This window comes from Schistocerca nitens, chromosome 11 (genome assembly GCF_023898315.1).
Source record: "Schistocerca nitens isolate TAMUIC-IGC-003100 chromosome 11, iqSchNite1.1, whole genome shotgun sequence".
Lineage (NCBI taxonomy): Eukaryota > Metazoa > Arthropoda > Insecta > Orthoptera > Acrididae > Schistocerca > Schistocerca nitens.
The window spans coordinates 75,096,570-75,124,476 of record NC_064624.1 but is presented as its reverse complement, the minus strand read 5'-3'; the positions used below and the strand labels follow the sequence as shown (position 1 = coordinate 75,124,476).

Below are 27,907 nucleotides of genomic sequence, written 5' to 3'. Positions count from 1 at the left end.
AAGCTCAAATGGGTATTGATAACTATAAGGCATTTAGATTCCTCACTGAACAGCAGCAGTAAATATGTCACTCTGAAGCCAGTCTGTGAAAAATATGGCCCCCCCAATAATATTGTTAAGAGATCATCAGGGTGCAGAATAGGATAGGTATTAATGATTGACTGTGGAGTAATAAATTTCCAAAATAACTGCAGAGGTGTTATTTACTGGTAGGTCTTTTATCACCAGTAGTGCTGACCATTCACTGGAAGAAATAGGTCGAATAACATAACGTGATTGAAGACACACTAATTCTGCTGTTGCTTGATCCTGTGAGTTTACTGGTACCAGGTGGACCCAGAAAAAATGCTGTCAGAGAGACTGTTTCATCAGAATATAAGCCTGACGTTCTGCTGCACCACCCAGTCCTGGGAAAAATAGAGAGGAAAATTTGACACAGGGTATCTAACTGTTTATATGGAAGTTTATCATAAACCACATGCACTTCATCATTGATGGCGAATCAAATCCGTTGAAAAGCACCCAAGCAGAATTTCAGTGTAAACATTCTCCACAACTAGGAATTTTAGTGAAAAAACCACAGCCTTGGAAGTCACTGGTGCAGAAAATGTTCAACAATGGGAATGTGTTGTTTCGTATTACTCATCAACCTCTGTGACACTGGTGTCAGAGGGGGAGAATCCAAATCCACGTAAGTCTGAGAATTCACCAGTGTTGCTACAGCCCGCGCACGCACGCACACGTCAGTGTATATCTTGCTTTGGAACACTGTCACTGCTGACAAACTGTTCATATCAATGTTCATTTCATCCCCACTCAGATTTGGGAAGGAGTTAGGAACAGAAGCAATGTGTCCTTTGTTATGTCACCTGTTACATGTTTTCCAGCTCTTGGGACATGCAGTCCATTCGTGTTGAATGAAGCAGTGTGGGCATAAAGGCAGTAGAGCATTAGCCTGTCACTGTTGTGATTCGGTCTGTTGTCACAAATGACAATTACCTGTACAACATAAAGACATCTGCTGGACTGCTGCAGTAGAGTCATATGTTCCATTGTGGACTGACTGAAGGCTGGGAAGTGTGAGAGGGACAGATTCCTGATATTTCAGATCAGACTTCCACCTGACTGCCTGCAGCCCATGAAACTTCAAATGACTGAGGTGTCTTCATGACTTCCAAAATAGTACAATTTTCACATTGTAGAACTCACTCTTGAACTTTCCTATCAGGAGAAAAATGTATTGCATCACGAACCATTTGATCTCCATAGGATTCCCTATGAAAATTTGTCACAAAATTATGTTGGCTAAATCAATGTATTTCTGCTGCCCATACCCTGTATGACTCTTTTGGTTGTTTTTCGCAGTGGTAAAATTCCACAAGAGCAGCCATAACGTATGTTTACAGTGGAAGTAGAAAATAACTCACAAGTGATTGAAAGAAAGGCTGGAAAATTCTTGTAAGGGGTTGGGCTGACGCAACAACTTATACACGTGAGGTGAAATCCATGACAAAAAAGGGTCTTGCACAAGTATATGCATGTTAACTTAAATGCTTGGAATGTTGCTACTAGCATTTTTTGTTTATGTCCTGGTTCTCTGCTGCATCATTGTATACAATGAGTGGCAGCGGGTATGTTGTTGGCGGGGCTCCAGGTTGTGCCAGTGTAGTCGTTAAACTGGAAATAGCAGCTGTCAATGCTGTTGCTTGCAAAGAGATTGAAGCACTGCCTCCATGAAAATTAAACTCAAAGAAATGTCTTCATCGCCAGGGTGACTGTTGGCACAAACATGTTGCATGGGGGAGGAAGCTTAACTGTAAAGAGAGCAGACTAAAATATGGTTCCTAAAGTGGGACAGTTGCCTCTCCAGATGCTGCAGAGGGAACATGCTGAAAGATTGAGTTAGATGGCCTTATTAGTCAACAGGCCTGTGCTGTGTTATTGCTGTGAATGGTGTGAAGGAAAACTACAGCCATTCTATTTCCTGCAGATACACATATCTACTGTATGATTTAATTATGGTAGCATTATCGTTGGTGAACTATTCCATGACTAACTTTCAGATATCTAGAATGGTGATAGGAGGATAGAAAGGACAATCATGTCGTGATCAGATAAATCAAACTTGGCATCCTGCAACTCAGAAGATGGAATGTCTGATCCCTCCATTGGGTAGATTGGTAAGTGCACTTACAGGCAGAAGTACATATCTTAAAGTGTGGTAGCAGGAAGAACAGGTTTTATGTTCATGTGAATAGAGCTTTATGAACAGAAACACAAATGCAGTAGATGTAATACTGAATACAAAATATCACATTTGATCTACTGTAAACAGTGTACTGAATTCCATAATTTAATCCAGATAGTCACAAAGCCAAGACTTACCACAGTAGTGCAAATGCATGTGCCTCCTAGATCTACAGATGATAAAGCAATTGAAAAAATGTATAATGAGATAAAAGAAATTATTCAGATTGTTGAGGGAGATAAAAATTTGAGATGGGGCTGGAATTTGATTTTAAGAACAGGAAAATAGTACAGTAATGGAAATCAGTATAAAGGCATGAATATTTGTTGGAAAAATTGACATTGTTGGCTGGAATAATTGTGTACAGTGTATATGCAATAGTCTGAGATCCAGTATGACAACAAACACAGTCAAATGGTAGTGCAGTTGATGTAATACAGTATATAACAAAGACATCAATGTTTCAGGTGGTAGATGGTATAACTCAATATAGAGGAGCAGGCTCTGTCTGGTATTACTGTGTACATATTTACCTTAACAAATAAGAAACACACTATTAATGGCAGTGTGGGTTTTGTACATAAACCATGATTGTGACACTGTCATATGGGAAACAGCATGGGATGAAAAAGAAAAAGATCAAAGTGTACAAGGTAATGGAATTCTCTGACCATCATATCACTAAGAGGTTGAACCATTCAATTACAGTGATTGATAATTTCGTTAGATTGGGCGCACGATGTGGATGAAAGAAAAATATGAGAAAAATAGAAAATTATCTGAGTCACAGAAAGGGTTCCTTTTATGCAAAGCAAGGGCTACAAACTGTTATTCTTCTCAATTTGTTCCTGATTTACAGTTGTCAGTAACTGACAGACGTGTACAAGAAATTTTGTCAAGTTCCAAACATCTTGCATTCAAGGAACGACTGCAGAAACCTTCTCTAACACTCAAACATAAATAAGCTAGACTGGAGTTGTTCACTGAAGAACATATGTGGACTTCAGATTGGGATACAGAGATTTTCAGTGATGAGAAGAAATTTAATTTAAATTTCCAGTTAGACTTCAGTATTATTGGCTTGATGTGAGAGCTGTGCAGCAAGTAAGATTGAACATAAATTTTGGTGGCAGAAGTGTTGCAGTTTGGGCAGTCTTCACCCATTGCTTGGCTAAACACAAGAATGGACTCTTGAGACTTACACTACACTGAGATGCTAGAGCCAGAACTGATTAGAATGTATCAGAACCTAGGCAATGAATGTCAACAAGTTAATGCATCTATGCATGTTTCTACTACACACAAAGAGTGGTTTGAAGATACAGATACGGATGTTTTGCTCTGGTATGCGCACAGCCAGGATATGAACCCCATGGAAAACCTCTGGGGAATACTTGCAGAGTGTTTTTGCCACAGTTGAAGGCAATTTAAGGTTGTATGTGAGCTGAAAAGTGCAATAAATATCACTGCAAGAACTACAAATTGCAACAAAATCAATGCTGAAGAGTATTTTGAACAAAGGAACCAACAATCCAATAACACAACAGGACAGTGAGTGCCTTTATACCATCTTCCATCCAGGAAATGCAAATGCCTTATTTTGCTACGTTAAGAAAGAAGCCATGTAATTCCATCATAATAGTGCATGTATTATATATATTTACTACATCCATAATAAATTCAATACAGTATGCTACAGACATTGCAATATTACTTTCATTGCAACTGTTCCTTTATACCGATTTCCAATACTACAAAAGAACTGAATGGAGAAAAAATAGAAGGGGAAACTGTCTGATAGAATTTTGTATACAGTAGAATTTAATCATTGCTAACACTTGGTTTAAGAATCCTAAAAGGATTCTTTACATGAAAGGGCCTCGAGACATGAGAATGTATCCGATTGTATAATGCTGAAAAAGAGAGAGAGAGAGAGAGAGAGAGAGAGAGAGAGAGAGAGAGAGAGAGAGATTTAGAACCCAGATTTTAAACTACAGAATGTTTCCAAGAGCAGTTGTGTATTCTGATTATAATTTATTTTTATGAACTACTTATTAAAACTGAAGAAATTTAGGAAATTTGGTACATGCAACTTGCATAAACTGAAAAAATGAAAGGTTGTTGAAATGGGGAATTAGGCAGCTATTGACTAAAACAAGGGAAAGGAATACTGTAGAAAACAAATAGGTAGCACTGAAATTTGCTAATGGCAATGTATTTCTGTCAAAAATGGCAAAATACTTGGGAAATCAGCTGAACATAATTCTGTGTATCTTGGAAATGGGTTATGCAGTGAACATCACCAAATGTAAAACAGTGTTGCTGGAATGTAGTGCAATTAAATTCAAAGATTCCAATGTAATTAGATTAGAAAATAAGACAATATAGTAGTAATAGTAATAGTAGTAGTAGTAGTAGTAGTATGTTGTACTATTTGGGCAGCAAAGTAACTGATCGCTGATGTATAGAGGATATGAGACCAGCAATAGCAAGAAAAACTTTTCATAAGGAATGTATGTAAATTTCTAATAAAATTTCAAGTGTTATGAAATACCTTCTGAAAGTAACTTTTGTGCTGCAGCCTTGTACAGAAATGAAATGTGGATGTTAAACAGCACAGAAAAGAGGGGAAGACAAGCTATGAAACGTCCCCTTTTTTTGAACAATTATAAAAGACTGTGCTTAAACTGATACACAATATTTTTAGCGCAACGCAATCTGACTTTCAAAAATCCCTACAAAAGAATGGCCCTGACTAACATTAAACTATACCTTTCACAAATCACTTACCTCACAAACATCTTCGCTACTCAAGCTACTGCAATACAGCGAGCGCCATTACTGCCAGCTAAATAAAAGATTCAAAGTACTGAAGGCACTAACTACTGATAGGCATAGTTAGCAAATGAAAGATTTTGATAGAGAACAACCAATGTATTTACCTCAATAGTCGTTATATAGCAGTTCATGACAAATTTCAAAACTCCGCCATCTCTCTCCCCACATCCACCTCTGCTGGCGGCTCACCTCCAACTGCGCAACGCTACGCGCTGTTCCCAGCCAGCTGCCTAACACTGCAATGGCGAGTATTACAACAATGCAAAGCAGCCACAGACTGCACACAGCACAGCCAGTGATTTTCATACAGAGGTGGCGTTACCAAAAAAAACCTAAACAGCCTACTTACATAGCCCCCATGCTCCCCACAAAAAATTTTACAAATTGGTTTGGGCAGTGGCCAATACAGATTTGAAAAAAAATTTCATAATTACAATAACAAAGAAATCAAATGCACACACTTATTGATACAATGTTGGTCAAAAGCTTAAATTTTCTCACAGTCCATAAAGACAGTCCTGATCATTCATCACATTGCAGTGTTTTTCTCAAAGTCTGAGCAGTAAAAGAAATCATCACATTGCAGTGTTTTTCTCAAAGTCTGAGCAGTAAAAGAAAATGCACACGGAAGTAGTGGATTTCCATGCAATCTTGAAGAAGTAGCATTGTCCTTCCAACGGAAAGACAGAGCAGACTCTCGACATGCAGACAGGTCATGGGCCACAACAGAGCAAACCCACAGTGGAGTCAGTTGAAGTTTTGAAGAGTATTGGTGGGTAGGTCATCACAGAGCAGACCCACTGTAGTCCTGGTAGAGATTACGGTATTGGTTGGCCACCAGAGGTGCAGACCCACTGCAGTCCTTGTAGAAATAATGGTATTGATGGATCATCAAAGATGTAGACCCACTGTAGTCCTTGTAGAGATAATGGTACTGGTGGGTCATCAAAGATGCAGACCCACTGTAGTCCTTGTAGAGATGGCCAGCAGCCATCTGTTGTGACTATGCAGGTGCACAATCACCATTGAAGAGTCTTGCGGATAATAGAGCAAGTCCATAACAACCACTCGTGCACTCACAAAGTTTTTGAATTGTCCTGAGAACCAGCAATGCTGTTAACCAGTCCCTTGCTGAATTATTAACACACGTGCAAACACTAACAGTCCCTACTTCTCACATATTGTCCATATACTATGACCAATAGAAACGTGTGCAGTGAAATGTAACTTATAAGTTACTTAATTTGATGACCTGGTGTCAATTACAATTTTATAACATAAGAATACAATAACAAAGGTACAAAATACATCATTAAAAACATAATAATACAGATAACATTTGTAGTACAAGCTTTACAAAAGAATAGAAATAACATATACATCAGTGTTACAGGAATTATGAGATAAGTAAATGAATAAAATAATGAGAATAGTTTTCGAAACATTAATTTCACACATGAGAATTGAAACAGAACAGAATTAATAATGTGTAAACATCTTTACAAAGAAAATTACATATTATAAATGCAAATTATATTTGAGGATAACAGTATTCCTCGTCATTAGTGAATGTAGCTTAGTACCAGAAAAATTCTACAACATAAATCTTATCAGATACACATATAAATACAGGAAGAACGTAACTACACAAAGGTACACAAACACATAGTGGGATAACACAAGGAAAGGACAGGGTTTCTTTTACTGCAGTATTTTGCAAACAAAACTTTCTTTACTTCTCGGAGATCTCCCTTCATTCATCATCATTCCCAAAAAGTCCTATCTATACCTCTTTTCTGTATTCTAACCATATTTCTTTCAAAATAATTATGGCTCATTGTACAATACTCATTTTGGCCCAAATCGTTTTCATATAACTTTCAATGCATTCTTTCCCTATTGTCCATAGTTAGGTTCTTATATAGTCTACCCCTCTTAAGCTAACTTAAATCTACTGAGCTCAGATGCTAAACTAAGGGACGAGGCAATGCAGCAGCACAAATCAATTAACACGAACAGCAATGACAAAAAAATGGAAATTTGCAAAGCAAGCTACAGTAAATCTAAATTACCAAGCAATTCAACATTACAACTAATATGAGCCAATGTGCAGCAACAAGAAAAATAAATCAGTTGTAAAACTAGCTTAACAGAGTAATACAAAGTGAAATTTAGTAACACTATGCCTGGCAAACAGCAGCAGCAAATAAAATTTAAACCTAGACCTCAAATAGAAAAAAAATATTACACTAAAAATGGCCATGTCTAATACCTATGTCACATCTTAACACTAGAGTGATGCATCACGATAACTTACTCTACCAAAAAAATTACCAAGTAGTTGAAAAGAAAATTATGTATACAGTTCCTGTGAAGGTAAATGTCTTTTTGTGCTCCCTCATTTTTTGAAAAAAATTATTATTTACTCGATCTGTAGACAGAAAATATTTGTATTAGTACATATATAAAATTTTATTTTAACCAATGCTGCAGTGCAGCTAGAAAGTAGATATTAAGCAAAATGAGTAAACAAATACATAAAGCAAGCCATATGGCATTTCTCTCAATTAGCAAGACAATAGCCGTGAAATGTTTCTCCTCGTTTCATTAGGCATTTTAGGAAATATAAATTAAGAGCTCCACAGTGTAATCGTATGTTTTCAAGTTCGACCGTGTCGTTTTTGCGATGCTTTCTACAAAGGAACGTCAATAGCGAGGATAATGGCCTCCCTTTTTTTTTTTTTCCTACTTGTGCCGCTGAAAAGGGCTCGCAATAATGGCTTTTTCTCCAGGCGTCTGACACAGCTGGGTGTCTGCGACGCATTACGTGCAGGTGGTCACTTAACTTTCGTACGGAAATATTTACGATAGCAGTTTCCGCTACAGTGGCAGTCTCATATAAATAATTGCAGAGGTCGAGAATTTGCGTTGCAAATGTGTAGATACAAAATCTTATGAATATAACAGTGTCCAAAAAATTTTCGCCGGCATTGTGATACATTCACGCATTTACACACATTTCATAACTCTTAACGTACGATTCTCGGTTTCCAACCAGAGTCCCTAACTTCTATTCATTATTCATATACATATAAACACGTAATCACATTCCTTATATAGCATCAGCTTATTGATCATAAACATACCTCAACAGCATAATACACATCGTCGTCGTAAAAATAACATCATAACACCTCAGTCAAATCTCAAAAACATCGTAGCTTTCTGCAATAATTTCAAAACCCTAAAAAATATTCTCTGCTCATTTCAATAGTGTCATCTACCTCAAACGTACCTTAAAAATCATGATCTCATACCAAATACATCATTCAAAGCTCTCATAGTATCACAATGGTTCTGAAAAAATATGAACAGTTCACAAAGTACAGACAAAATACAATTTCGTAAGTGTGAAGTTATCAAACGGTGTAATTACGTAAACGTCTGTCACTGATGTAGTAAAATAAATGTTTGTCTCTCTCAGGTAAATAATCGGATAGCTGTGTAATTCTGTGTTAGAGAAATATGGTACCGATGTGTAAAGCTGTATCAGCAAATACCATATTAGCTAGGGATCCTTGTGCTTGCCACACACATGGTACACAAAGTAAGCGTGTACCCCCCTGAGGATTAATGTAATTATACCCTCAGGTGTTACAGATTACAGCAATGGAATGAAATTTATCACGGAAAACCCTTGTATCATTGCACTTCAAATATCTTAAAAAAAAATGTTTTAAGTGCGAAATTAATCACTCAAATACGTGTACTGTAGCGCTAAACTGTGCGTCATGTTGTAAGATAATCTCTGTGGAAGTCTCGTATTTATCGTCCTCTGTAAGCAAAGTTCTGCTGAAGTCAATATACTTACCTCATCATAAACGAAAGTGAAATGCTTTGCGTATGGATACCATAGTTATTACGTACCTTACCGTGATAAAGAAAGCACTATAATGTAACGTATTGTTGTGCTACGAAAAAGGCTCATTGTAGCTATACCACAAAAGTTACTACTAAAACATGTTTTACTTTCCAGAAGAATTCAGAAAAATTGTGCAGATATGAAACAGATACACCGCAAAAGCAACAATGTAAATTGTGTCACACATTAGTAGCGTCGTGATATAGTCGTGTAGCTGTCACACAAACTCCAGAATGTATTTTCAAGTAAACCAAAATGTTGCATTAAAATCTCATTAGCAGTACTAGTATGTGTCCTAAGTATGTAAGCCTGATAGTCGTTACGTAATCGTGCAACTAACAAGCAAGAATGTACACACACAATAACACTGTGTCGTCTGTTCACTATAACAATGCATTCGTAATTTCCGTTTAAATAAGTTCTCTTGGTTCTTGACTGGATGTTTAACTTCAAACATTGTTGCATGTTAACAGTTTCTTAAGTCTGACAAAGCATACTAGAAATGTGAAGTGAAAAGTCTTATGGCAAAGACAAAGTTAAAAAGCAGATTATCTTTCAATAAACGGTTTTACATGTGAAATGTGGTGTAATCCTTTACTCTTCCTAGTGCACAGAGTTTCAACTTCAAAGCAATTATCATGTTGTATACATCGGTAAAGAATACTAAAAATTTTTCTCAAGGCTAGCGTCTTATGTTATTTTTCTCGGAGCCAGCGGGCGCACGCGGCTGCCTGCTTGTGCAAGTCATTGTCTGTCTCTTTGTTGGCGCGTGCCGTTATTGGGATTAGGAGACCTAACTTCTACAAATTCACTTTGACGAGAAGGCCCTGCCCTGTTTAAATCCCGCCAGTTCTGATGCAATTCAGGTCTGTCGTTACGATCATATCGTCTGTCGTCATGTCGGTAGATTCCATAGTTTCTTTCTTGTCGGTCACGTGGTGGAGAATTTCTCCCTGAATCGTAACTGCGCGCTGGACCGTTGCGTCTAAAGTTATTCTGCCTCTTTTTTTTTTTAATGAACAGCTTATAGTCAAAATCATCGTGTCGGCGAGTAGCATATCAGTCATTGTTACGTCGTGTCGGCGGTTCAATCTCAAAATTCGGTGCACCTTGCCAATTTCTTTCATAATTTCCGAAATGCCCTGTGTCATTATTTTGTGGTTGTTCCGTATTTCTATGTCCCTCTTCCCGTACTGGAGCGCGAGTGTCCTCTGAAATACGTAATTCTTGTACTACCTGTGTCAGCTGATCTTGTACATCCCGGATTTCTCTTTGGTGTTGCGTAATAATTTGATTCAGATTTTGTTTCAGTTTCCTAATTTGTTCGCACTCTTCTGTCTCATTAAAGACTACCGGTTTTGTGTCATTCAGATTATCATCTACCTTCGTAGATAATTTAGTGAACTGATCCGAAAGTTCGGCTACTTTCTCCGATAGTGAACACATTTCCTCAGTGTGTTTTTCTGAACCAAGTTTCAGAGTGTCCATTTGTGTTGAAATCGAATCTACTGTGTCCTTTAAGTTTTCTTGAGTTTTTGCAAGTTGCGTAACCGAATCGGTAGATGCAACTGAGTCAATTTTAGCCGACAAGGTCTCATGATTTTCATGAACAATGGTTTGCAGTTCTTTTATGGCTGCTTCGTGATTCTGTAATGCATTTTCATGCTGCGAAAAAATAGGTTGAAAATGCTCACAAATTTGTGTTTTTACGTCATTGCAGACTTTTTGACATTTCGATTCAATGTGATGTAACTCATTAGTTAAATCCTCATGTGTTTATTCAAGAGTTTGCTCCAATGAGTCTAACTTTTGAAGATTTTGTTCCATTGCGTCTAACTGTTGCTGTGTTTGTCTCTGGTGTTGTTCCATTGTGTCTAACTTTTTAAGATTTTGTTCCACTGTGTCTAGCTGTTGCTGTGTTTGTCTCTGATTTTGTTTCATTTGTTGCATTAATTGCAATAATAATGTATTAGTGTCTGGAATCTGTTCCTCTATGCTTTTCGGCTGTGCATTTGCACCGGCAACATTCACATTTTGACAAGCAGAAATTGTGTCTTGACTTATTTGAGAAAATGGTGAGGACCCAAAACCTGAATCTACAGTATATGCAAAATTGTGTCCTGTCATTCCCGATTCCTGAGGCGAGCTGTTGCCGACCGATCGATCGATAATGCTTCCCTCTTCACTAATTGTTTCACTGTCCACGCCATTGTTTGCCACCCGCTCCATTTCCCTATGCACAGTTACCAAATTACTACTTTGAATATTAGTTAATTCATTACACGGTGGCGCTAACACACTGCTTTCGTCTTCGCTGTCATTTCTCAATTTACTTTGGAGCCTAGCGTTACGTTTTTCACACGCCATTATTGTCACAATATTTCACACGACAACACAGAAAAACACAATTTGAAGAGCAAAAATAGGGGAACACATTAACATAGCACTGAAAATAGTATCTAGTTAATTGCAGCTGCGAAATACTTAGTGCAAATCTACATGCGTGCCACACCTCTTTTACTGTACAACAATGAAAGACTGCGACTACAAAGGAGATTCTCTCTACAATTACGCGCTAGCAATAAACAAAATTTACACTAATTACACAAACTACAAGAAAAAATCAGAAGATTCCAGTGAGGTATCGTAGGCTAAGGGTCGACATATGAAACGTCCCCTTTGAAAAATTATACAGGACTGTGCTTAAACTGATACACAATATTTTTAGTGCAACGCAATCTGACTTTCAAAAATCCCTACAAAAGAATGGCCCTGATTAACAATAAACTATACCTTTCATAAATCACTTACCTCACAAAAATCTTCACTACTCAAGCTACTGCAATACAGCGAGCGCCACTACTGCCAGCTAAATAAAAGATTCAAAGTACTGAAGGCACTAACTACTGATAGGCATAGTTAGCAAATGAAAGATTTTGATAGAGAACAACCAATGTATTTACCTCAATAGTCATAATATACACTCCTGGAAATGGAAAAAAGAACACATTGACACCGGTGTGTCAGACCCACCATACTTGCTCCGGACACTGCGAGAGGGCTGTACAAGCAATGATCACACGCACGGCACAGCGGACACACCAGGAACCGCGGTGTTGGCCGTCGAATGGCGCTAGCTGCGCAGCATTTGTGCACCGCCGCCGTCAGTGTCAGCCAGTTTGCCGTGGCATACGGAGCTCCATCGCAGTCTTTAACACTGGTAGCATGCCGCGACAGCGTGGACGTGAACCGTATGTGCAGTTGACGGACTTTGAGCGAGGGCGTATAGTGGGCACGCGGGAGGCCGGGTGGACGTACCGCCGAATTGCTCAACACGTGGGGCGTGAGGTCTCCACAGTACATCGATGTTGTCGCCAGTGGTCGGCGGAAGGTGCAGGTGCCCGTCGACCTGGGACCGGACCGCAGCGACGCACGGATGCACGCCAAGACCGTAGGATCCTACGCAGTGCCGTAGGGGACTGCACTGCCACTTCCCAGCAAATTAGGGACACTGTTGCTCCTGGGGTATCGGCGAGGACCATTCGCAACTGTCTCCATGAAGCTGGGTTACGGTCCCGCACACCGTTAGGCCGTCTTCCGCTCACGCCCCAACATCGTGCAGCCCGCCTCCAGTGGTGTCGCGACAGGCGTGAATGGAGGGACGAATGGAGACGTGTCGTCTTCAGCGATGAGAGTCGCTTCTGCCTTGGTGCCAATGATGGTCGTATGCGTGTTTGGCGCCATGCAGGTGAGCGCCACAATCAGGACTGCATACGACCAAGGCACACAGGGCAACATCCGGCATCATGGTGTGGGGAGCGATCTCCTACACTGGCCGTACACCACTGGTGATTGTCGAGGGGACACTGAATAGTGCACGGTACATCCAAACCGTCATCGAACCCATCGTTCTACCATTCCTAGACCGGCAAGGGAACTTGCTGTTCCAACAGGACAATGCACGTCCGCATGTATCCCGTGCCACCCAACGTGCTCTAGAAGGTGTAAGTCAACTACCCTGGCCAGCAAGATCTCCGGATCTGTTCCCCATTGAGCATGTTTGGGACTGGATGAAGCGTCGTCTCACGCGGTCTGCACGTCCAGCACGAACACTGGTCCAACTGAGGCGCCAGGTGGAAATGGCATGGCAAGCCATTCCACAGGACTACATCCAGCATCTCTACGATCGTCTCCATGGGAGAATAGCAGCCTGCATTGCTGCGAAAGGTGGATATACACTGTACTAGTGCCGACATTGTGCATGCTCTGTTGCCTGTGTCTATGTGCCTGTGGTTCTGTCAGTGTGATCATGTGATGTATCTGACCCCAGGAATGTGTCAATAAAGTTTCCCCTTCCTGGGACAATGAATTCAGGGTGTTCTTATTTCAATTTCCAGGAGTGTATATAGCAGTTCATGACAAATTTCAAAACTCCACCATCTCTCTCCCCACATCCACCTCTGCTGGCGGCTCACCTCCAACTGTGCAACGCTACGCGCTGTTCCCAGCCAGCTGCCTAACACTACAATGGCGAGTATTACAACAATGCAAAGCAGCCACAGACTGCACACAGCACAGCCAGTGATTTTCATACAGAGGTGGCGTTACCAAAAAAAAACCTAAACAGCCTACTTACAAAGCTTTTGAAATGTTGCGGATAAGGCGGGTAGAACAGGTACCCACTGAAGAGGTACAGAATTGAATTCAAAAGGAAAGAAATGTATGGCATAGCTTATCTAAAAGAAAAAGTATGTTGACAGGACACATCTTGTGCCATCAAGGAATAGTCAGTTTGGTAATGAATAGATGTTTGGTAGTTAAAAATTGTAAATACACAGTTATGCATGATTACAGGAAGCAGTGTCAATTATGGGGGTTTTAATAGTTACGAAAGGATAGAGACTGTCACAGTATAGAGTAGGGTGGAGAGCTGCCTCAAACCAGTCTTTGGACTGATGATGATAACCATGACCATAACACATACAGAAGTCTAGAATTGTGCAGCATCAATTATTTGTTGTATGTAACCCAGTCTCCCTCTCTCCCTGCAGCTCCTTCTAGTACTGTGGAAATTATTTCCCGGTGTATCAACATGCCCTATCATTGTGTCCCGTTTTCTTGTCAGTATTTTCCAAATGCTTCTTTCTTTGTCAATTCTGGTGACAGAAACAAAGAAAAAAATCCCTTGGCTCAAGAACTGCTATCAAATGTTGTTCAAGTGCTGTTTTATATGAGAGTGGGAGGCACAGTAATATAACGGATACCAAATTGTTCAAAGTTTGTAGAGAGAGTTTCAAGAGATAATCCAGCAGTGCAGTGTTTGAAATAGGTTTAAATATGTTATAAAGACCAAGCAAGAGACCAACAAGACAAATAGGGAGTTATGATATTGACAAGTAAAGAAATTTTCAAGAAAATACAACACCCAAGAAGTGGTAAGTGATGTAGTTTTGGAACCAGAGTGAAAGCACTGGACATTATATGCATTGTCGTTAGAGTGAGAGAAAAGGGGAGAGTTTAAGGCAAATAGTATCTTCAGTTACAATGTACAATAAGTGTTGCAGTATTTAATTTAAAAGGGACATTGTTGCTGTGTTACTTCAGAAACTTCTTTTTTGATTATGTTGGCAAAATTGAAGCCGTTCACTGACTCAACATCTCATTGTGAGCCCTTTGATTGTGATAGTAGTTGAAGCAGCAGTTTAGTGCAGCATTGCTCTGGTGTGGTAGCAGTGTAGCTGTTTATTTGAAAACACTTGTTTGTCATTTTACTTAGTTAGAATACTGGGCCCATTTGATTTCAGCACAACTGCTGGACTACCTCCATTCTTCATTACCTACTCTAAAGCCAACAGGTACGATCTCAGTGTACAATAAATGATTTTGCTGTCAGTTAAATGTCATCGCATTTTATAAAATTTAATTTTATTGACAGATAATGTTTCAGTATATATTCCATTGTTTCTGTCAATTCTATATTTGCATACTTTGCTATGAGACTGTAGTATTGTGATAGATAACAGTAAATAGTGTAAATACTATAAATAACTTAACCTAGTTCTCGAAGTGCCAGTCCATAAGCAGGAACATAATTGATGAAATGAGTGGTATTCAGCATAGAAAGAGGCCTCACAATGCAAAATACGTGGTACCACACTGCATTTTGCATATAGCAGTGAGTAGATTCAGGATACAAAATAGTTAGATCAGTAAGTTACTTTGGGTGTACCCCAAGGGAGTATTAAAAAGTCCTTACTGTTCATTATATATGTAAATGATAGAGCAGAGGACACTGAAAACCCTGTGAGGCTGTTTAGGGAAGCTACTGTTCCATACTGCTGCAACACCATGGGTCTGTAGCAACATTTTTCAGGCATTAGCTACTTTATCACATATAAGTGAACAGTAATTAGTGTTACCCAGCCATAGAAGAAACTGTTTCTGGAACACTTGTTTTGCCAATTTATGAGTATAGAATTGTTACTGGGAAGGTTAGTACAGGAGATAACAGAAGATTTAATGAACAGTGATGCAGTTCATCATGAGTGAATTCAGTATGCCAAAGAGCCACGTATTACTTATCCTGTATACTATTATACAGTTAAGTATGCTGCTTATGAGACAGAACTGTGATTGTCTACAAAGATTATTGAGCAAGGTAGCATAGATATGAAACCGTATTGATGTAACTTAGAATAGCTGCTCAGAAAATTAGTTTCATTAAATTTCCTTGTGTGTGAGAGATGAGAATCATTGCAAACGGGATGATATTCATAATAAAATATTGAGAGGCATGTAATATATGCAGAAATGTGTAAGAACTCATAACTGAGACTTTCTTTTCCTTTCTTTCAGTTTCCTGAACATCCGTTGGTAACGCTGGAGTCCACTAATTGTTCCAAGGAGGAAACACAAAAAAAATTGGGACCAGAAGAAACTGAGAACATTGTAAGCATTAATGTCTGTGAGGTATTGCATGTGGAACAAAAAATTCCTTGGCTAATTGCAGAATGTAAAGGATGTGTTATAAAGAAATAAGTTTTCTGGAACTAAGTGCTGTTTGTAATTTCCCACCATCCTTGTACAGTTCTCCCTGATTCAGGTTTTTTTCTGCCACTTGGTGGCAATTGAGAGGAAATTCTTATTAGTGCTTGGAACAATATTTATAACCATACCTACAGCAACTCTTCTTGAAACCGAACATTTTGTATAATGCATGTGTTGGATGTTTTAAATCCAAATTTAGAGGAGCAGTTAGAGAGAAATGGATAGTTGCAGAATAATAATTTGACATGTTTCTCTTTGAATAATTTCTGATTCTTTCATCTTTCCATGGCATTCGGTTACTTTGTTTTAACAAATCATTTACATTTCTGTTCTTTTGTACTGTGGAGGTTATCAAAGGTAATAAATATAACTATGTGATAGCTCACTCCTATGTAGGTTGATACAGGATTCCAATATATATGCAGTGTTGCTAAATTCCATGGTACATTCACAGAAAAACTTTTGAATTTGGCTTTAGCATGCAGTTCTCCACAGAGAACCATTTGTAACATTACAGATTGTCATGGCAGAGCTAAGCAAGAAGAATAATCTTGGTATATTTTGTGAGCTTGCTAAGGCCTTTTGTGGAGTACAAAACAATTCACTATGTTATCAAAAGTATCTGGACACCTGGCTGAAAATGACTTCCAAGTTCATGGCACACTCCACGGTAATGCAGGATTTCAGTATGGTGTTGGCCCACCCATAGCTTTGATGACAGCTTCCATTCTCGCAGGCATATTTCTGTCAGGTACTGGAAGGTTTCTTGGGAAATGGCATTCTTCATGGAGTGCTGCACTAAGGAGAGGTATTACTGTCAGTTGGTGAGGCCTGGTACAAAGTCGGTGTTCCAAATCATCCCAAAGGTGTTCTATAGAATTCAGGTCAGGACTCTGTGCAGGCCCGCCCATTACTGGTATGTTATTGTCATGTAACCACACCACCACAGGCCATGCTTTATGAACAGGTGCTCGATCATGTAGAAATATGCAATCGCCATCCCCGCATTGCTCTTCAACAGTGGGAATAAAAAGAGTGCTTAAAACACCAATGTAGGCATGTGCTGTTGTAGTGCCATGCAAAACAAGGGATGCAAGCCCCCTCCTTGAAAAACACACACACTATAACACCACTGCCTCCGAAGTTTGCTGTTGGCACTACACATGCTAGCAGATGATGATCACCAGGCATTCGCCATACCCACACCCCGGTATCGGATCGCCACATTGTGTACCACGATTCCTCACTCCACACGTTTCTCCACAGTTCAGTCATCCAATGGTAGCGCTCCTTTCACCAAGTGAGGCATTATTCGGCATTTACTGGTGTGATGTGTGGCTTATGAGAAGCCTTGCGACCATGATATCCAAGGTTTCTCGCCTCCCGCCAAACTGCTATAGTACTTCCAGTGGATCCTGATGCAGTTTAAAATTCCTGTGTGATGGTCTGGATGCATGTCACCTATTACACATTATGACCCTCTTTATCTGTCTGTGGTCTTTGTCAGCCAACTGACAAGGTCGGCCTATACGCTTTTGTGCTGTAAGTGTCCCTTCAAGTTTCCACTTCGCTATCACATTGGAAACAGTGGACCTAGCAGTGTTATGGAGTGTGGAAATCTCACATACAGACGTATGACACAGGTTAAACCCAATCACCTTTCAACATTCGGGGTGCCCCAGTCTGCTCTCTCCTGATATCTAATGAGGACTGAGGTACTGATATGGTGTACCTTGCAGTAGGTGGCAGCACAATGCACCTAATATGAAAATTGTATGTTTTTGGTGGTGTCCGGATACTTTTGATCACATAGTATACTTAATAAAGTAATATGATGTGGAATTTGTCATCCATCTTGTGTGATGGAATGCAGATGGTCACATCAACTGCTTACCTGCTGTGGACTAGTTAATTCATTATGCGCTGTCACTCCCAAGATGCTGAAGATATGTTTAAATTTTGTCCTGAGTTTTACTGATGCACTGTTGACACATTTACGTGTCCCATTCCATTGACCTCTCACAGCTGTGGACGAGTTACTTCCATATCTTGGTCAAGGCCAAATTTTTGATTATTTATGATACAATACGTGTGCCTTACAATACATGTGCCTCTTTCTGTGCTAACATTTGCAAGAAACCTCATTACGATATCTTGAACTTTTTATGAAATTTGATGACTGTTATGACTACATGACTCTCAATGCGCAGGGACGGGAATGGGTGTATCATCAGACCGTCTGTCTGATATAAAAATCAATAACTCTAGAACAGAATCAGATATTATTCTACTCTCCATTTTATTTAAATTGTGATATTTTAACTACATTTCATAAGCTGTGACGCATGAGCTAAAATCAACCATACACAAAGTTTGTGCAATTTGTTTTTTTCTCTCCAATCTTTTTAGAATTCAGCACAATGATTTACTTAAATTGTTGTAGCTTAGTAACAGTGATGTATAATGAAAACAAATTCTGTCAGTTGCTATTCAGTCGCTTCCCTTCACCGATCTACGGAGCGGTTTATGTCGCAAAGTTGCTCAATTATGGCATGCGCATTGGTCAACACTTCCCCATAATAAATTGTGGGAAGTGAAAGCCCTTCCTTGCGCTTGGACCTCTTCCTCCCGAACGCGTCGTCGGGAGGAGGTAATTTTAGCTAGACTCCGGATAGGGCACTGTCTTTTTAGCCATCGACATCTTTTAAGCGGCGATCCTCCCCCACTCTGTCCCCACTGCTCTCAGCTGTGGACGGTCAGACACCTTTTAATTGAATGCCCCCATTTTAATCCGTTACGCTCCCGTCTACAGCTATCGCCTGATCTATCGTTGATTTTAGCAGATGACACGCGCTCAGCCGACCGCGTTCTCCAGTTTATTAGTGACAGTGAAATGACCTCAGTCATTTGAAGTTTTATCGGGGGACCATCAAGCCCTCTCTGTAGTGGACTTTTAAGCCTTGTTTCTGCTTTTAGTGTCTCCAATTCTTTGAGTTTCGTTCCCATTTTTGCTGTTTTCCATTTTCGGTTTTTATTATTTCCTCAGTCACGGACCGGGCGCTAATGACCATAGCAGTTTTGCGCCCTAAAACCACAAAAAAACAAAAAAACAAAAAACAAAAATTCTGTCAGTTATCGAATTAAGATATCAGATTGTTAGGTATGAACAGAACTGAATAACTGTACGAAACAGCATTATCACAACAAATGAGTGCAGGGAGCATGGATGCCAAAGAAGTGTTTATGGTGAAACATCTTCACACAGTGATATTTGCTGAAAGGAAATTATAAACAACATTGTGAGTGCAACACAGTTCAGATATGGAAGTATATAAAAATTTTCCCACAAATTTGTTGCCCGTTGGATTATGTAAGGTAATTAGTTTGCCTGTATGTTGCTTAACTGGTTCAAATGGAAGTTTAGCCCAGTGATGTTCTTCCAGCACTTTGTACAAGTGAAAATATAAATTACTTGAGAAGTATGTAACCTGTATCAGTTCCAATGTACTGATAATCAATATCACAAAGAGAATTGCACCTTAGCTCTGGTTTTTGAATGTCACCTAGAAAGAAAAAAATAAGACATTTATTGCCCATGTATGTGTAACTGTTACGATGTATGACGGGAGAGAAATAAGATAATTGAAATATTACTCAATGCCCAGGTCATACTAGTTCAATATCTTGATTCAGTTAGTTTTGTAATTTGTCCTTACATTTTTTCTAAAGTGATTCTTACATAAATCCTGAAAAATTTTGTAAAGAAAATATATTTTGAATGTAAGACCTGCAGGATATCCTTGTTGGCCTATGAATTTGATAGCTCTTCAGAACAAGCAGTTTGATGGAATGCACCATGGTGATGAGAAGGTTGTTCAGAAAGTTTCAAAATGTTCACTTCAATATCTTAACAACTGAGAGAATACAAAATTATAGGCAAGAATTTTCCCCAGGATATTGGTCATGGGGAAAAGATATACTGGGAGGTGAGCTGTTACGTTGGCAGACTACTACTTGACTGTTGACATGGATGCTCAAAAACCAACTTATAAGCTGCAAGGCAAATGGAAATGCAAAGCCAATTTATAATTTGATTAAAAATCTTCAAAAGTCAGTTAAGAATTTTGACAATAACAAAAAAAGTATTTGTTGTACTGAATATGTATTCTAGCATTACTTACCATTATTTTCTCATTCATAACAGATTTATGGTTCTCTGATAATTACTATAAGAATTTTTAAAGAGCATGGGAAATTATTCTTTTCTTTTTGGTTTTATTTAGTAATTTTGCGAGTTTGTGTTTTTTGAATTTTATCACTGCAAATGTCTCATATTACTCAAATAGTTCATCATTTCAAGGATTCACAATTATGAAAAAAAAATTCCTGTATTAAACTTTCAAAGCTACATTGTGATCTAAATAAGTATGTATATTAATGGTATAAAACTGGTTATGTATTTCTGAAGCTGGTGCTTAGTATTTATTTTAATGTCTGTTTTTCATCATATTATATCTAAATAAGAGTAGCAATCGTAAATATAAATATTTTCAAATATTTGATAACACTTCATTGCATAGTTTATCAGATGTGAATGTAGTTACTACATTTTTATTATTTTTGTTTGAAGTAGTGTTCATTTAATCTCAAACATCATAATAGTTGCTCAGGACCTTCTGAGTTCTGCTAAATGGTGGACACATCTGAAACTCCATGAGTACTGGTCTTACTTTCTTTAGCATGTCCTTACAATTACCTGAATCCCTCAAATTCTTTTATGCATGTTGCCAGTAGCATGCTTTGACCTTGGCGTAGTACTGACTACAAATAACAAAGTAGTTTTTAGTGTAGTCCCCCTGATGAGAAAATCATATTACTAGATAATACCAGAAACTGCTGCTGCACCAATAGTCAGACCAAAATAAATCATTTTTCACCAGCTGTACCATGTTGTCAACCAGTCTGGGCTGTGTGAAACAAAAAGAAAATTTCCTAAGTTAATGTATCCAGTGTTATCAGGTCATAGAACCCAGTTCTTTTCAGATAAGCCTGATTACTTTGTAGGTTTTGTAGACAATGCAACAAACCTAAAACTATCATCCAGCTGCATTCCGAGATCACCTGTGATTTGAAAAACTGGTGGAAGATGTAGGATGAAGGAAAAAATGCAATCAACAGTAGTACTGTCCCATTAGTTATATGGAACACAAATTCACTCAGGATGCAAGTGTAGAAAGTGAGACATGATATCCGAAAGAGCTCCCTGTTTCTGTTTGCTTAAAGTATATTTCAAATTGTCAAATTCATCTGCATTGTAAGTTCATATTGCCTTTGAAACAAGTGCCAATGTTAGAAGTTGATGTTTTGGTAACTGATGCATACCTCTCCTTACCTTTCTCCTCACTGCCATCTTTCAAGCAACTACTGCAACTGTGAATGTGGATAATATGATAACAGCCCTTTTTTCATAAGTGCACCTCTACAATGTCATACTCCAACTTCATCACAAAGCTCCCACTTCCAAGGTATCTGAATAAGCAAGTAATGATAAAAAGCTGGTAACAATATATAAGCTGGTTTAGCTGCAATGCATTTCTCACTGTTAGAGTTGAGATAAATATGGCGAATGTCTGAGGTCAAACTGTATTGCGCCTGGAAAAGAGATTTATTTAATGCAGAGGATTAGCTTTAGAAAAAGACTTATTAAAAATACTTTGCCATGTCACGAAAAACATTAAATCTGTACACTATATACAAAAAATGAAAATTTCAAGAACAAACAAACGGAATTTTGGAATGAAATGAATAAACTCAATGAGACAAATAATGGTCAATGCCCTAATGACCATAGAAGGAGACGAATGAAATTGAATTGAATTCATTGTCCATTAAGTTCAGTGCATTCTTCTTAACACTTGCTGATAACACAGGGATAGGAAACAGACCATCAAAAGTAGAAGCATTAGACGTGCTTGACAGACATTGTATGCTCCTCTAGCTGACATGTTTTGCGTTACCACACATGAAAGATATAACAAAAATCGGTATCTTACATAAAATAATAACTCTTCTGATTATGGCTGTATTACAACCAAAGTTCTAAAATTTTGAAATGACTTTGTCTCACTCCCCTCACCCCCAGATCTTCTGCACACCATATTACTTACGAAATACTGGCATGTTCCGAAGTAACAGTCATTGGCAGAAGTGCAGTAAAGCAAGTAACCACTAGTTGCAAGCCCCTCTACCTGCATAAAAATTTGTCAGATTGTAGTAAAATATAGACCAACGTTTGTCATGATCTTCTAACAAGAGCTCTGTTTGGCTTCCATAGAGGCTTGTGTACAAAGAAAGTCATATATGAACTTACAACTCAGCAATTAGACAAAAAATTACCCCACATGAATTTTTTTTGATGTTGGCAAAGCCTTTGAATTTTGTTGTTGTTGTCATTCTGAAGACTGATTTGGTGCAGCTCACCATGTCCTCAAGAAATGTAACAGCTATAGTTTATCCTTGCTTTCATTCATTCAGTGTCGTGTTGACTAATTTTACAATGCCAAATAAATCAACCATGTGTATTGTAGCCCCTGCAACAACTGCAATAGCTGCTGCCCCCCGTCAGCAGCCATATGTTACTCTTCCTCGCCTTTTCAAAAAAACATCATGTTCACATCTCGAACCTAGCGGTACTGCGCAGTGATAAGTGTAACATATGTTAAGGAAATGACAACTAGGATGGAAACCTCACAATTTTTAGATCTCTGTGTAGAGAAGAGTTCAAACTAAACAAAAAAAAGAAAACATTTTGGAACTCATAGAATGACTTAGTTCATTCATATTTGCACTTCAAATCATTTCAGTTCTTGGGGAGAAACAAATCAGTAAATTCACGTGTCTTGCATATCTTAATTCAATAATGTCTTGTGGAAAAATCTTCTGGGGTAACTCAGCTTTAAGACAGAAAGTCTTCATTGCACAAGAATATTATGTGGTGCTAACCCATGTTGTTCACAGTATATCTACTCCTTTGTGAAATTTCTTGTGAATAATCCACTACAGTCCAAAAGGAACAATGTTGTAAGTACCTACAGTTCCAGAAGAAAAAATGACATAATTTCACAATAAGGGTGAGGTTATCCTTAACACATAGAAGAGTGCGCAATGCTGCCACCAGAATCTTTGATCATCTATCCAGTGACAAAAACTGTCAGTCAGACAGCTAATTTCAATGAAAACTGAAAAATTTTCTTCTTGACAATTCCTTTAGTTTCATGGAAGAATTTATATTTATCTGTTGTGTAAAGAACGGTGGCTAGGACTTACTAATATACATACACATACACAATTTTTTTTTAAAGACCATTGTAAATGATCAGTATGTATCCATATTCACATGTGAATGTGGAATAACTCATGGCACATTATTATTAATCTTAATGCTACAAAGGATCCATGGAACATTGAACAGACTGACTAGCCTCCACAGGTAACCTTCCCGTGTGGTTGCATGTACGGTGCTGCTACCTGTATTGTTGAGCCATGGAAGCCACCCCACTGCATCAGTGTCTATGCTCTGTGTGAGGATATAAATTATCTAGATCTTTAAATTATACAAGGGAAACAAAAATGGAATGATGGTAAAGGCATTCCCTCTAGATTTATGAAGTGATGTTATCAAAACAGGCAGCAGAGTTTCATATTAATAAATAATGCTATAGAAATGACATCATGTAAAATTTGATGCCCTAAGGTTTTAGTGTTTGGTCCACTTCTGGTATGATAGCAGTAAACAGATGAAGGGCCCAAACATGTACCACGTTGCCAGGAGGATAATAGGATGCCCTGATAACTGGTTCCCAACAGACAGCTTAACCTAAAGTAAGATGACTCATATTGTGCAGTTGCAAAAAAAGTGAGAATAACTTAAAAAGTTCCAGAAGTAAATAGCAGTGGGCACTCACATGAAATCTTGGAAGAACCTCTTCAAGGATCAAGAGTATGAAGTACTTAGTTGCTAATAAATGAACTCCATAATGAAATATGTGGTTAACAATTAATTAGAGTGTATTGTGGTATCACAACCACACTACTTGAAGAAAGAGCAATATCAATATAAAGCATTTATACCTGTGCAAATATCAGAATAGAGTTCAATATATGGAGTCTGTAATAGGTTTCCAGTGGGCATTAGGCAGAAAATTGAACATCCTCAGCTATTACAAAACCTTTTTAGGCAGTCCTTTAATCTATACAAATATTTGGACTGAGGGATGCAATGTCTACGTGGTTTTGGCTTTGCCGGTATGTAGGTACCGAACAATGTTACAGAAATGTTTAGTTGGAGCAATAAATAAAACACGCTTTAGTAGTGTAAGAGGAGAGCCAGTGTATTTTATTTCAAAGTAGTCACTGTCCCATTTTTAAAGTAATCCAAAGAAATGTTCATAATTGTTAGTGCGAAAGGATCGGCACTAGTCTCAATTATTTATCATTAGTATACTTTACAGAAGATGTCTGCAGTGGCTTCTTTGGGGCTATTAATCTATATTTTGAGGTGTTCCTCATCCCTGAAAGCTTTTATTTCTTTCAGCTAATGTACAAATGAATGAATGAATGCATGAATGACATTAATTAAAATGTGAAACTTCTACAATGAGGAAAATATGTAATCTTCGAAGCCATGTTTTAACCTGGCATGTGACATTACCTCATTCTTCTCTGCCTGTGATAGGACACATTCTGCTGATACTAAATGTAAGAATTTTCTCATGTACAGAATCAGTGCATGTAATGCCTTTACAGTGATAGTAATTAAGCTAATCAACTTCGTGTCTTCAAAAGTGGTTTTATTTTTCTCTGTTTCTTTTGGTTACAGTTATACATTCCTGAATTTGATCCTCAGGCAATTAAAGAGGAGGTGAGGTACTATCATACATTAATGTCTAATACTTCTTTCTTTTCCTCATAACTCTCTCTCTCTCTCTCTCTCTCTCTCTCTCTCTCTCTCTCTCTCTAGTTTAGTTTTTATCTATGTGCATGATTATTGCTTTGAATTTTGGAGGGCAAGGAGTAGTACTCTTAGACGGAATTACATTTAACTGCATGTGAAGTTTTTTTATGCAACATAGTGAAGACGGGATGGAATTCAAAATTGCTGTAGCATATACATTGTAAGAAATGAAATATTGAATCCAGAATGAGATTTTCACTCTGAGGCGGAATGTGCGCTGATATGAAACTTCCTGGCAGCTTAAAACTGTGTGCCCGACCGAGACTCGAACGCGGGACCTTTTCCTTTCGCGGGCAAGTGCTCTACCAACCGCGAAAGGCAAAGGTCCCGAGTTCGAGTCTCGGTCGGGCACACAGTTTTAATCTGCCAGGAAGTTTCATATCAGCGCACACTCCGCTGCAGAGTGAAAATCTCATTCTGGAAACATCCCCCAGGCTGTGGCTAAGCCATGTCTCCGCTATATCCTTTCTTTCAGGAGTGCTAGTTCTGCAAGGTCCGCAGGAGAGCTTCTGTAAAGTTTGGAAGGTAGGAGACGAGATACTGGCAGAAGTAAAGCTGTTAGTACCGGGCATGAGTCGTGCTTCGGTAGCTCAGTTGGTAGAGCACTTGCCCGCGAAAGGCAAAGGTCCCGAGTTCGAGTCTCGGTCGGGCACACAGTTTTAATCTGCCAGGAAGTTTCGAGATATTGAATATCAGAAATATCGCAGATAAATTTCAGTAGTCTGGTTAAAATAAACTGTTAGTTGATTTTGGTCACTTGCTACTACAGCTTTGGTACATTGGTTGCTAGCTAATGCTCGGTTATAGGTGACACACAAACTTGGCCAGTAAAGTCTGTTAAGTGCTGTTACTTGCTTGTAACATGGGGCAATGTTGGAAGCAGCATCTGTGATGTATGACAGGAATGTGAGATGCTCTGTCAACAATTGATTTTACGTGATCCATGACTGAACTGGGGCAGATAATCTGTTTTCTAGCACTGAATTTGCACTCTTGTCCTAACCTAACAATAATATTGGATGTGCAATATAACTGAGACAACAGCAGCCAACCTGTAGCAGAACTTTTCATCACACTTGCTTTGTTCACAGCGATTAAAGCTAACCTCTGTGAGCAAATTCACCACAGAAAAAATTGTTTCAGAACTAAAAGCAAACTTTACTTTCTCATTTTCACCTGAACCTATCCTCACACTGGTGACATGAGCTGACATGTTACCAACAAATGAACAGTACTGGTTAGTACTCAGTTGCAGGTAATAGGTATCATAGGAAGCTTCAAAATGAAAAAAAGAATAATGGAAAGAAAAAAGTCAAGGCAAATAAAGAAGTCAGTACAATGATGAAAGTAACACAGCAAAGGATTATAAAGAAGAAATTAGATTTCAACCAGCTAATTGAATAAAAGTAAAAATGTTGTTTTCATAAAGATTCAAATATAAACAGTTTTAAAGCACTTGGCAAGATTCACACCCATAATCATCTATTTATGAGGCATGAAACATGAACACTATACATCACTGCTTATCAGTACAATGTTATATTTATGACTCTGAAGACCAGTAGCAGTGATTTGTTGCCTTCAAGTACTTTGGCTTAATGTAATGTTGTACAAGCCTTATCTAATTCCAGCCGACGTCTGTGGTGGTGATAATTGTATATGTGGTTCTGAATTGAATCTTGTGCAAAAGGATCCAGTAGTGCTTGATTAGTATGAAATGTGCATATTTTGTTACCTCCCCCCCCCCTCCTCTCTCTCTCTCTCTCTCTCTCTCTCTCTCTCTCTCTCTCTCTCTCTCTCTCTCTCTCTCACACACACACACACACACACACACACACACACACACACACACACACAAAATGTAAAATAAAAGGGGCACACCCCAGATACAGGATTGAACCACATCAAGAAAGTAAGTTTCACAAGGAGTTGGAATTCAACTGGCTGTTTGTTGTGGCAATTTGGCACTAATGAACAGTTGAGATGTGACACTGAACACTCTGGTAGGAGGCAACCAGCTCCAGAGTGTGAAGTATCAACCAACAAGTAATTTTAGTCATACAATAGTCTTATTGTTAGTATGGGAATGCTATTCTGCAAAGTGCAGTAACCATGAGTTTAGTGACAGCTTACACATCTATTCCTTCAGAATTATATTTGAGATCCATTAATCCTTAGTTTTTAGAACAATTGAATCCTTATTCAGTACACACGTTTAAAGAAGGAAGATTAGGATTTGACATCCCATCGACAAAAAGGCCATTAGAGGCAGATCACAAGCTTAGATTGTTTGAGGAGTGGGAAGGAAATCATCTGTGTCCTTTCGAATGAACCATCCCAACATTAGCCCGGATCAATTCAGGAAAATCATGAAAGATCTTATCCAGGATGATCAGATGCATATTTGAAAGTGAAAGTGAATTCAGTCTTCTAATCACTGCACTGCCTTGCTCAAGTACTACACATTTTCTCCCCTGACAGTAGCCTTCTACTGTCAATCTGATAACGCCTGAAGGACTTCGAGAAGGAAGAATATCTGAACTGCTGTACTCAACTAAGTATACTGGTGTGTGGTGAAGATGATAAAATATTGGACCATAAATCCAAAGGTTTAAGGTAGTAGCATCAGTGCCTCTGGCAAAGTGTGAGGAATGATGAGTTCCAGCTTTGTTTTGAATCCTCACTAAACACTGATTCCCAGATAACTGGTTGGGTAAGATAGTTAAAATGTCAAAGGATGGCAAGGGCCGATTCCAATAGGACTTGTAAAGGACTGGTGTTCAAAGTAACTTTGTGGTTAAGTTTAACATGGGGCTGCAAATTATAGTATGACCGTAGA

At 38.6% G+C, this 27,907-nt stretch overlaps 1 protein-coding gene across 50 annotated transcripts in view; it reads left to right on the top strand.

Annotated features, from left to right (window-relative positions):
- LOC126212861 (zinc finger protein 83-like) overlaps window positions 1-27,907 on the top strand; it is a 1,762,073-nt gene that overhangs the window by 1,292,618 nt on the left and 441,548 nt on the right. For 45 of the 50 annotated variants that reach the window (XM_049940350.1, XM_049940352.1, XM_049940318.1 and 42 more), the window contains 2 exons: window positions 15,864-15,956; window positions 24,934-24,975. The exons of 2 other annotated variants lie outside the window; for them this stretch is intronic. In XM_049940350.1, coding sequence (XP_049796307.1) covers window positions 15,864-15,956; window positions 24,934-24,975 — 135 coding nt within the window. The remainder of the gene's footprint in view (window positions 1-15,863; window positions 15,957-24,933; window positions 24,976-27,907) is intronic. 3 more of the 50 variants (XM_049940326.1, XM_049940310.1, XM_049940330.1) reach the window with 2 other exon arrangements.